The 12,220-nt window shown below is 52.0% G+C and overlaps 1 protein-coding gene across 1 annotated transcript in view; it reads left to right on the top strand.

Annotated features, from left to right (window-relative positions):
* Positions 1–12,220, top strand: part of SEPTIN12 (septin 12) — a 42,212-nt gene that overhangs the window by 12,617 nt on the left and 17,375 nt on the right. Inside the window, exon 3 of the mRNA XM_066640413.1 lies at positions 8,829–8,957. Within this exon, the coding sequence (XP_066496510.1) occupies positions 8,829–8,957 (129 nt within the window). The remainder of the gene's footprint in view (positions 1–8,828; positions 8,958–12,220) is intronic.

Below are 12,220 nucleotides of genomic sequence, written 5' to 3'. Positions count from 1 at the left end.
TACAAGCTGTGGTGCACGGGGGAGAGAGCCAGCAGATTCCTCCTGGGCATCCCCCCCCCCAACAACTATTTGCTGCACATAGTCAGCCTCACCTACCTCACAGGGTTGTTGTGAGAACCAAAAAGGGGGGAATGAACTCTGTACTCCTTGGAGGAAGGAGCTCCTTGGCGGTAGGGTTGCATAAAATGTGATAACCAAATAAATCAGGAATAGCTGCAGGCGGAGCGGGGTAATATTTTTGGCAGGCAAATAGTATGGGGGAAAGAGTTAAAACCTCCCTTGCCAGGTGGTCCCAGGTCAGATTCCCCTGCCAGTTTCTGCTGTTTGTCAAAAAAGAAAACACATTTTTGGTTTTACGACCATATTTTAATCATAATATGTAGTTCTCATGGGGGAAAACGTAGGACTTAATTCTCATGTCCTTGCCTGATAATGCCTCTGTCTGAGCTGTTGGTCCTTTTGCCCTCCCCCCCAAATCCAGGGAACTCTCTCAAGTATTTTGTGGAGAGAATATGCACTCTGCACTTGCTCAGGGGCACTAACTTCTCTTCTTACAGCATCTGTTCTGGAGCCAAAAAATGGCATTGATAGCTGGGCTTGGGACTGGGCACAAACTAAGCCCTGGGACCCCTGGGGATGTGTAAGCTGTCAGCAGAGAAGCAATAGGAGTGGCCGTGGAGTCTTGTGGCCAAGGAGGTGAGGGTGGTCAAGGCATTGCCGAGTCCATAAATACGCAAACCTGGCTCTGCCAGCTGGAAACGTTGATGTATTGTGTTTGCGCTATTTTTAATGAAAGCTGAGCTTTTGCAGGATGCTGAAGGCATCTGTCGCTATACCCTCCACTAGATGATTTCATTTTCTAAATTTATATCCTGCTTTTTCTTAAATGCATACATTGAAGGTGACTGGAGACAACTAGATAAAAAATACAGTGAAACAAAACCAAAAAGCAGTCAGCAGCTGCAGCCATATAACAGCAGCAGCAGTATAGAGAGAGTAGCTGCCTACCTTACAGGGTTGTTGTGCTGACAGCATCAAGATAAAAGACTGGAAGCACTTTGCACGCTCAGAAGGTTCCTATGAAGATGCTAAATGTTGTTAATGTTGTAATTCATGTAAGAACAGATTCTAAAGGAAGAACAACTTCAAGGGTCATAAAGGATGGAGGAGCCTGCAAGAGGGCCTCTCTGAATGGTGTGTTATAGGATGGGCAGATTCATGTGGCAGAAGGTTGTCCTTATACTACTTTGGGCCGAAGCTGTTTAGGCTTACTTTGGGCTTTAGAGGCAACATCCAGCACTTTTTTCGGGATCCACAGCAGCTGGCATCCTGCCAGCCCAACGTGATGCACTTTCCCATCAGCAAGGGCCTTAACACTGGGTCCAGAGTAACGTTCTGAGAGCCATGGCAGGAACTGCTGCATGCTCCTGGCCTCCTTGTGGGGACTGATCCTGGCTTCCTCAGGGGAGCCTTCTTGACCTTCTGGTGAGGAGCAAGATTCCTGCACCTCCCTGTTTCTGCGCCTCCCTGTCCCTGGGGCAACCAGGAGACTGGAAAGCTGGGGAATTGGGGCCCAGCCACAAGTGGTGAGGTGTAAGAGACAGTCAGTGATGTGCTGAGGAGGGAATAGGAAGGACAGGCTAATGGTCTGCTGCAGGGTGTGCCTAAAGAGTGGAAGGTCTGCGAAGCTTCTTCAGAGAGAGAAAGAGCAGATTCCTGCCAGGGGATTTGACTCCCTCCCACAGAAACTGAGGCACCGTGTGGCAAAAAGGAGAGACCCTAAGAACATAAGAAGAACCCCACTGGATCAGGCCATAGGCCCATCTAGTTCAGCTTCCTGGATCTCACAGAGGCCCACCAGATGCCTCAGGGAGCACACAAGACAACAAGAGACCTGCATCCTGGTGCCCTTCCTTGCATCTGGCATTCTTCTAAAATTGGGAAGTTGCACATACCCATCATGGCTTGTAATCTGTGATGGATTTTTCCTCCAGAAATTTGTCCAGTCCCCTTTAAAAGGCATCTAGACCAGATGCCACCCCCGCATCCTGTGGCAAGGAGTTCCACAGACTAATTACATGCTGGGTAAAGAAATATTTTCTTTCATCTGTCCTTATTCTCCCAACACTCCCTTCCCAGGGACTGTGACCCAGGAGGTGGAAATTCCACATCTCAGCTTCTGGCCTTTAGATCTGGAGGGGATGCCCCCATTTTCTTGCTGACCCGGCTGAATGAGGGGAACCCAGGCTACAACCTTGAATTGCACCAACAAACAAACCGGCAACCGGTGCAGCTGGAATAACAGTGGGAGTGACGTGACTGAATCATCTTAAGCCTGCCAGGACTCTCACAAGCTGCTTCTTGTGCCGGTGGGGTTTTCAAAGAGTCCTCAAGGGCTCATTGTGGTAACTGAGCGGTAATGAAGGCATGGGGAAGTGCAGCTTGATCTGTCTGAGACGGAAATTCTGTGCCATCATCACTGAAGCCATGTCAGCCAAGGTAGCGGGCCCGCTGAGATTTCTTATGCCTGCCGCTCCATTGCTCTCAACAGCCCCACCTTGGCCTGCTCCACAGCTAGCACAACCAGAATGAGTTATGCAAAAGAAGTCCAACCACATGCACTATTGTTACGTATTCATGTTGCAGAATTGCAGGTTTTTGCCTGGTGCAGAATTTGGGTTGCCTTGGCCCAGGAGCGGTCCTGGAGATACGGCAGGAGGTGTGGCAAGCAGGGCTCTTCCCTGGGCATTATCGTGGCGAACTTGACCTCAGATCAGAAGGCCAATGAAAAGCTCCTTCGTTGCCTTGCAGGGCCCTGTTAGGGCGGTGAGCTTTGAGAGCACAACGCACCGGCTTGTGCTGGAAAAGAAACTGTGGGTGAAGAAAGGAGCCTGTCTCTTCTCTGCCCACGTCACCACAGATCCAGCGGCCCTCCCCGGTAGGAACCAGAAAAATCTGTTGATTCTGCACAATTTTGCATCCTTGGAGAAGCAGCTGGTCAAAGGGCAGAGCCAATGCCTGCAGTTGTAGAGCTGAGGTCGTATTTTAAAGGATAAATAGAGGAAAGGCCAGTGCTTGGATAAAAGCCAGTGGACGCTTTAAAAGAGGGGGTGAGTCTTGCCCCGGGAATGGATTTTTGTTGGTCTCCCGCTCTCTTTCTCTCTAACACTGGAGCAGAGTTTCCCTGTCTTTTGATAAATGAAACTGCTTTCTTCTGAGCCAGCCCATTGGCTCATCTACCTTGATATTGTCTGACAGCAGCTCTCTAGAGTTTTGATCAGGGGCCTTTCCCAGCCCGGAAAGTCCAGGGGATTGGATGAAAAGCACATGCCCCACCACTCTGGCCAGTTTTCAGGGGCTGTTAGGCCTCCACAAACAGGCACTAACCTTCCCGGCTAGTGCCTCTAGCCGGCTTCCCCCCCTCCCCCGGCCCTGCTCACTCACCAGTATTATTTTACTTTGCAGTGGACTTCGAGAGTGATCTGAAACGGCCCGGTCCTTTTTGATTTGGCCCTGACTAGCCCGGCGCTGCTGCTTTGGAGGCAAATAGGCACACGTGCAAAAAACAGTCTGCCATCATCCCTCCCCCCAGAAACTGTCTCAGTGGTGCAGACAGGAAGGCGTTGGAGCCCTGCTCCCAGCGTTCTCAGTTCAAGACCCCTGGGGTCTTACAGGGTTGCATGACGGGGTTGATGTCACCCCATTAACTGCAGTGGGAGAGGTGTAATGCAGATGTTCATGTGGTGTCTTATAAACCTTGAGAGACGGCCTGTGTGAGGCGGCCCATGGCTGTTCAATCTGCAACAGTGTTCCTGTGAGTAGGAGTTGCCCCTCACCCCTGGGTCGTCTGCCCCTGCTGTTGTGGCATCCCTAAAGCTGTGACTTGCTGCCCTCAAATGTGAGGAGTTTTGGACAACTGGTGTGTTCCAGCCAGCACCCTGCAGTGTCCCCCAGGCTTGAGGCCATTCAGCGTTCTTTGTGTCCTCTCCAGGAATCCGTGCTGTCCTTCCGAAACAACCTCGTGGCCTTTCCCACCATCGGCCCTCCTCGAATCCCTTCTCCTTTCCCTGAGTGCAGCCAAGTCTTTGCATGGCAATAAATATTCCCAGATCAAAAGCCAGAGGCCGGTGTGGAGATGCCAGAAAGTAATCCAGGGGAAAGAAGGATGATTCTGTTTGGGGCCTAAAACATTCTCTGGAGAGGAGGATAGAAAGGATTATGGGATAACATTTTTAAGAGCTAAGCAGAGGTTGGAGCATGCAAGAAGCCTGATAAATGCCCATCATGGTCTTCCCAGTCCACGAGGAACCAGTGGAACAGGTGCGAGAGGACCGTCTGATTGCATCTTTTGGGGCAGGCTTTAGCTGCAAGACAAATGGGTTTTGGCTGAAGAGATGAGCCAGAGACGCCAGAGTCTGTTGGCCCAGCTGAAAAAGAAGGCATTGGATGAACAGCAATATACTTTGCCTTCAGGGGAAGGCAGGGATGCATAATACCTTCTCCTCCTGGGTAGAAAGAAAGGGTGCACTTGCCATTTTGGCTGGGTGTCCGGGCCTTGATTCTGTTATAGCACAGAAAAGCTGCAGGATGCGAGTTTGGTTGCAGATTTCAACTTCATAAAGGACGTTGGCTTAAAAAAAACAACCCAAAATAAAAACCACATAGGGGCACAATCCTATCCTGCGCTGTATCCAGCACAGGATAAGGGTCAGAAGCAGCTCAGCCAGAGGCAAGGGGAAACTTTTCCCCTTACCCCTGGGTAAGGACCACTGGCCCCTATAGTTCTTCTTGGACTTGCACCACCTCCTGAGCGCAGCGCAGAGGCTTCCTCTCAAGGACCCTCAAGGGACTTGCGTTGGCCCATGGCGCCTCTGGATTGCGCCCTAAGTTTCTAACCCTCCTGACTGCCAAGGTAGGCTTGGAATGAGTGGGCAGGACTAGCTGTAGTCTCAGGAGCCAGAGGGGGCTGAGCAGAGATGTTCAGTGCTTAGCACCGAGTCATGCTTTGTGCCTGGCATGGCTCCTCCACCTCACCATACCTCACAGGTTAACCAGGACAAAGGGGATGCTTGTGGTGATGCAGAGAGGACTGGGTGGCAGAATATGTGCCCACCTACAGAGTTCAATTTGGAGTTGGTTGCAGGACCTCCACTGTTGACCTGAGAGTGTGGGGAGGAACATAGAGAGTGAGTGTGCTGGCAATACATAGATCACTTTTCCACATTAAAATGCATATAAAACTAGTATAAAAAACATTACACTGTGTAAGAGATGGGGTTGTAGCTCCTTGGGGAGCACCTGCTTTCAATCCAGAAGATCCCAGGATCAGCCCCTAGGTCAGGTTGAGGAAAGACCCCATCCCAAAACCTGAGAAACCTCCGTCAGCCAGCATAGAAGCCCTGGCCCAAGACAGCCTCCTTTGTAACAATCAAAACTGATTAAGAACCAACAGCATGAATGGGGGAGATGCTCCTCCGGGGATTGTAATAGTTTTGATTATACTGATGAAGATGTATTTTTTAGATTGATTGCACTTAATTTATTTTCATTATTTTGTTGTCCTCAACCCTTGGTCCCTTGGAAGAGGGCTTTTAGAAGCTTTTCAAAATTACGGTGCATTTTAAGATTAAGGTAGGTCCCAAGCCAAGATATTTGCTTCTTCTTATTGGAAATCCAAAAGTCACTTCCAGAGACTTTGAGGCACTTTTTGAAACTTCCCTCTTGCAGTTCCAGAAGTGATCCTCTGCAGCCTGTGACTAAAAGAGGGGGCTGCTCCCCTTCCCCACTCACATGTGCACATGCACCCCTCAACCTCTGGCTTTGCCATGCCCACTGGACACCTGGTTGGCACGCCCCCACCAGAGTGGCCTTCCTGCTGCATCAAACAGATCAGGCCAGCTGGCCAGCTGCAAGCTAGGAACAGGAAGGCAAAATAAGAAAAAAAAAAAGGGGGGGAGCTATTCCAGCTGTGACTCCTCCAACCTCTTTCTAGGGGCTGCACATCTGTTTTCAATCAATCCTGGGAATCTTTTTTTCTTCTTCCCCATGTGGAGACGTTTGGCTTTTTTGAACTTAAAGGGGTATGCGTGGAAGGGGCTGTGGGGGGAGAGCAGAGCTGACTGTGACAGGGGGAGGAAAGCCCCTTCGAGCCAGATAAGCCCTTTCCGAGGAGAGCTGGAGGCAAACAAGCAAGAAGCGACAGGAGGCCCAGTCGGCCTCTCTTGGTCTTTTCCTCCACACATTGGCTTGTTTCATGAAACAATATGCAGAGACCAATCTGGGCCAAAGAGTAGACAGGCTGCAGATTTCATCCTGGTCCCAAAAGGCAGCAGAGAGTGTTTTAACTAGCAAGTAGGTAGAAGGATCTGCTTAAGTTTGGTGTTGGAGCATTGCAAGTACAGCCGGGAAAGACCTGCCATGAAACCCTTAAAGGGCTGCTGGCAGTCAGCAGGAGGCAGGGATGGCCTTAGGCAGCGCAGGCTTCATTGGGCTCTGTGGTAGAGCCCCTGCCCTGCATGCTGAAAAGCCCAGCCTCAAATCCTGGCATCTCCAGCTCAGGCTGGGAAAAAGAGCTTTCAGTAAACTGTGGAGAGCTGCTGCTGGTCAGTGCCCGGCGTCCTGTGCTTGCTGGATCAAAGGGCTGACTCAGTAGTAGGCTACTTCCTTTGTTGCATTAGTTCCCCCCCATGTGCCACGGATCAGCGCTATAGGCATGCAGCACATCAGCTCTTGTCTCAACCCTCCCGCTTCCCTCTTCTTTTCCTGCAGTCTCGTAGCCTCTCGCAAGGCTTGGCTTGTGTCCAAGTCTCCTCGGCAAGCCCTGGGAGACGCTGAGAAGCCAGAAGCCACTGGAGCTCTGCCACAGACCAGCTACTGATGGCTTGTGGACCAGTGCAGTCCATGGACCACAACTTGGTCTAGCACAAGTATTTTATATTTTATGGGGAGTGTAATACCACTTGGGACGTATTAAGAAAACAAAAATACGTTTCAAACTGGCCACAGTTCCTGGTGGAGGAGAGGCACTTACAATCCTATACACACTTTTTTGTCAGTAAACCCCACTAAACACAGTGGGACTTGCTTCTGAGAATGGCACTAAATTCTAGTGCTCCAGACACTAAAGCACTGGAGACACTCTAGCCCACCCCTCTCCTCTCCTCTATACTTCCTCTTCCCTTTCTCCTCATTTTTGGTGGAAGTGGGAGATGGGCAGCATCCAAGGTGGGGTGCAGATGTCCCCTCTGCCAATCCATTGCTTGCCTCAGTTGGCCTAACAGTTGATCTGGCCTTGTAGACGTACCTTAACCATACTGGGACTTTTGCTATAGGGAGAAGCTGGAACGATGCCCCACTGATGTAAAACTGAGCTGGCTTTACACCCTCTCATCCCACACTAAGTATGTAGGGTTCTCACTGGATTGGTGCCAAGTACAGAGCAACCGCATTTGCATCCATAGAGAATCCTCACAGCCACTGGCAAGTCATACTGTGCCCTGCTAGTCTTCTTTTGGTTGCTGTGATGGGCGCCTTTTTAGCATCCCTAGCTGGGTTGCCCTTGATGGACTCTGCAAACCTGCCTCCAAAATAGATCCGCTGTCACCCTTCCTTCAGAACAGCTTCCCTCTTCGGAGTGCCTGCACAAGCTCTCTCCCTTCTTGCCCCTACCGCTCTGAATAGCACAGCCTGGAGGCCTGCTGCCTTGACCCAACCAAGGCCAAAGGTGAGGAGATGCCATATCCTGAAGGGGAGAGATCTGAAAGACGTGCAAAGCCAGGGTGGAGACAGGGTTTCATTAGAATTGTCCCTGTTTGGGCCTGTCAGCCAATGCGAAAAGCCTTCGGGTTACTGTCAAGCAAAAGGAACAGCTGTCCTACCAGGGTGCTCTCCTGCCTTGCTTCTGTTTGACTGACAGTCCTAGTGGGGCCACTGTGGTACGGCAGGGAAGGCTGGCTTCTGTGTTCCCAAGGGCCGTTCACACAGGACTAGCTCTCCCAAAAGAGGTGGAAGTGGCAGCTGCGGGGGGAGGGGGGCGTTCTGTAGATAGACACTGGCAGCAGCTGTGTGTAGGGCCAGCAAGCATGGGATGCCCCACACCTGCCTACTTGCCTGACCAGACCCCCTCTGCCACTGCTTCCACTTCCTGCTTCTTAAAGGCAGGGGGGATTGGAAGAGAAAGTGTTTGGGGGGGGGGAAAGAAGAGTGCTGATCTAGAGTGTCTCTCAGGAGACACTCTAGGCCACCACTCTCTTCTCTACCCAGTTTCTCCTCTTTTCCCCTCTACCCTTTTAAAAAAATGAACTTTATTAAACAAACTGAGGAGGGGATGATGCTGGTGGAAGGTGGGGAGCATGCATATCAACCCCATTGGGGTTGGCAAAGCAGTGTGCATGAAAGGAAGGGGCTTGGGCTGACCCTAGCTGTGTGGCAATCAAAGTGGCAGGTGGATCCCCACCCTTTCCATTAGGTTCTTCTCACAGAGACCAAGAAGCTCGGGATTCAAATCCAGTCCTAGCTATGAAGCTTACTGGGTGACTTTGGGCCAGTCACTTTCTCTCAGCTTAGGCTACCTCACAGGATTGTTGTGAGGATAAAATAAGAAGTGGGGAGCCACATGTGCTGCCTTGAGCATCTTGGAGGAAGGGCAGCATCTAAAAATGAACAATGACTGTAAGCATCAGTTGCCTGTGTGAACCAATCTTTTCTTCTATGGGCATGCAGGATGCGGGGGGGGGGCGTCCTAAATTTACTTCTTTTCAAAGAACCTGGTTTGGTCGGCAGGTCTGGTTTCACAGCATCCTCTTCTCTCCCCTTTCCTCTCCACTCAGGGCAGAGCGGCCTCGGCAAGTCCACGATGGTGAACACTCTCTTCAAATCCAAGCTGAGCCGGAAGTCAGTGTCCCCTGGTCACGAGGAACGCATTCCCAAGACCGTGCAGCTGCTGTCTGTCACCCACAGTAAGGACCTCTGGCAAGAAACCTACTGCCATTGTCCCCCTTTGTTTGTTTGCAAAGCTTGCATCCTGCTTCCCAAGGCAACCTGCACCAAATAATTAAAACAGGGACAGCAGTTGTGTCATGTAGCCCCCCTTCTCTCTGATGGCACCTTCACGTACGAGGACCTTCCGATATCTTCCGATATTCCGGAATGTCTTCCGCTATTCTCCTCTAGCCCAGTGGCTTCTCCCCCAAAATGGCTGCCAGAAAAGCACAGCAGCGGATGACAGTTACTGGGTGGTGGGGAAGAGGATTCTTCCGTGAGACCACAGATCTTTTCCACTCTGCAGTGGTTCCAAGGGAGCGGTGGAGACAAGGTGGCTCTGCTGTTCTGGAGGCCACTGCAGTTTCCTGATGCTGTGGCAGAACCAGTGTAAACGGCTCCCCCTCTCCAATGGAAATGGCTTCCTGGGACCCTGACTGTGCCCTATGTAAAGCCCCTGACTGTGCCCTATGTAAACATAAGAACATAAGAACAGCCCCACTGGATCAGGCCATAGGCCCATCTAGTCCAGCTTCCTGTATCTCACAGCGGCCCACCAAATGCCCCAGGGAGCACACCAGATAACAAGAGACCTGCAAGGCCTCCTGGGAATTGTAGTTAAGAACATAAGAACAGCCCCGCTGGATCAGGCCATAGGCCCATCTAGTCCAGCTTCCTGTATCTCACAGCGGCCCCACCAAATGCCCCAGGGAGCACACCAGATAACAAGAGACCTCATCCTGGTGCCCTCCCCTACATCTGGCATTCTGACTTAACCCATTCCTAAAATCAGGAGGTTGCGCATACACATCATGGCTTGTACCCCATAATGGATTTTTCCTCCAGAAACTCGTCCAATCCCCTTTTAAAGGCGTCTAGGCTAGACGCCAGCACCACATCCTGTGGCAAGGAGTTCCACAGACCAACCACGCGCTGAGTAAAGCCCCTGACTGTGCCCTATGTAAAGCCTCATCACCGTGTGCATCACATACCCTTGTCCTGGACAGGGCTTAGGATGGTTGGGCTTGAGATGGTCTTCTGGTGGAATAGAGAGGTCTCTAGAATACATGTTATACATGAACCCCCTCCATGGTATGGCTATTTCCCTCCCACCTTCTTGCCATACACACAGATATCTAATGTAGCTGCATACTGGGTCAGATCATTGGTACTTGCAGCTCAATCTTTCCTACACTGACTGGCAGCAGCTCTCCGGGATTTCAGCCCAGGTGGGGCCTGGGACCATCTGCGTGCAAAGTGAATGTGCTGCTGCAGAGTCAGAATCCCTCCCTGTCTTGCCTTTCCTTGTGTCAGTGCTCAGGCTTTCACAGTGGGCCCTGCACTGGGGACCTGGGCCATCTCAAGTGGGGAGTCCACCACCACTGAGCTCTGGCCAAAGGAGGGAACTACCAGAAGACTCATACAATGCTAGCGCTGAAGGTCATCTAGTCCAGCCCCCTACTCAGTGCTGGTAACTGCAGCATCCCTGAGAGGTGAACATCCAGCCCCAGCTTGATTGATGTCTGTCAGAGATGCTCAGACCCAGAGGGAAGCCTCTTGGTAACACTGTGGTAGTCCCTGGCTGTAGAAGCTTCCAGGCCTGGCCGGCTCACTGGTCTAAACAGGAAGGGGACTTGTCTTCTACATTCTGCAAAGCAAGCCTCTCGCTGCTGTCCCCCTGGCCTTGAGATTCCCCTCCTTCGCCCCAGACCCCCCTCCCTCCATGCAGCTTGACAAGAACTGAGTCTGACAGCTTGAGCTCATGTAAACAGGGGCTTTCTTGTCCGCCTCCGCCTGGGCCAAAGGAGCATTGCCATGGCTACCCTCTGAGGAAGCTGCAGCCTGCCTGGGCAGGGGGTGCTGCCAGACTAGAGGGCTCTGGCTGTCTTCTGCCCTGGTCCATGCTTGGAGGCATCACAGTCCTCTCCACACACCCCTCTGTGGCTTAGCCTCACCCCTCTCACTTGCTGTGGGCAGGTCAGGCACAGTCCAGGTGAAGACGGGACAGGATGTCTGCTGCTCCAGCTGCTATCCAGCACTGCCAAGCAAACCTCCTGTTGAGGGCTGCCTCCAGCGAACATACTAGGACAGTGGTTCTCACACTTTGAGGGGGCTTTACTCCCTCAGTAAGTCTTTGTGTGGGAGGGGCTAGGGCAGCGATGTGATCCCCAGGACCGTGCTGCTGAGGGGGGGTGAGGAGCGTGCTTGTGACTTACTTTCAGAAGGCAGGGCTGCAGGAGGGGCAGGGAGCCCTGCACAGTGCTCCCCAAGGCTTGGAACTTTCCCTGAAAGTGGGTGCAAAGCGCCTCCCGCAAAACTCCTTGCACCTGCTGCCGCCCTGCCTTCTGAAAGTAAGTCACAAGCACCCCCCTCACCCCCCCAAACCGATGCGATCCTGGGGATCGCTTCCCTGCCTCTCCCCTTCCCCCGCCCCTTAAAGGGACAGGGGAACCTTTACACGAACTGGTGGGTCGCGACCCACCAGTTTGAGAACCACTGTACTAGGAGATGGTGGTGGGCAGCAGTGGCAGTGAACACTGGCTCTCCACTAACATCTGCCCTGTCCCCAAATCCGATTGGGTCTGGGCAGAAACCGACAGCTACCAGCTGGGTTTCCCCCCTTTCCTTTAGCAGGTATGGCAGCAGCCATGGGAGAAACACAGACACCCCCCATCCACCATACCACCCCCTACCAAGATATGGGAATGGGTCATGTCAGAAGGTCCTTTGCCCAAGGCCTTCAAACTTGGAGAAGGAGTGTCTGTTTTGTTGAGTGGCTGACAAGCATAATCCCTTGTGCAGTGTACTGCTCTCCTGGATTACCATGTTAGGAAGCCTCAGTGTTGTTCCTACAGCCTTTTTGGGTCTGATAAAGTTGCCAGTTGGTTCAGTGCCCTCCATGCTCCCTTTTCCTTACGATACTTGAGAGCCTCCCTGAGTTCACTGGACACAAGGAAGAGGCAATGGAATCGCATTTGGTCATCCAGCCTCCAGTGTTGCTCTGACCGCTGGCCCTTGACCACCACATGTTCAGTAGGATGTCTGCGCACACACAGAGGCTCCTGGCAGGCATTTGGCTGAATGCAGGGCCATTAGGGGATCAGAGTGACTGTAGCCACTTCGGCCTTTGGGCACATGCGCACTGCTGCCACCACCTGTCCATGAAGGGCCATAGGTATCCTCCAGTCAGCTGTCAGTAGTGCAACTGTAGTGAAGTGACAGGCTGAGTAGTGCTTGGCAC

This window comes from Tiliqua scincoides, chromosome 13 (assembly GCF_035046505.1).
Source record: "Tiliqua scincoides isolate rTilSci1 chromosome 13, rTilSci1.hap2, whole genome shotgun sequence".
Lineage (NCBI taxonomy): Eukaryota > Metazoa > Chordata > Lepidosauria > Squamata > Scincidae > Tiliqua > Tiliqua scincoides.
This window is presented reverse-complemented; position numbering and strand designations above follow the sequence as displayed.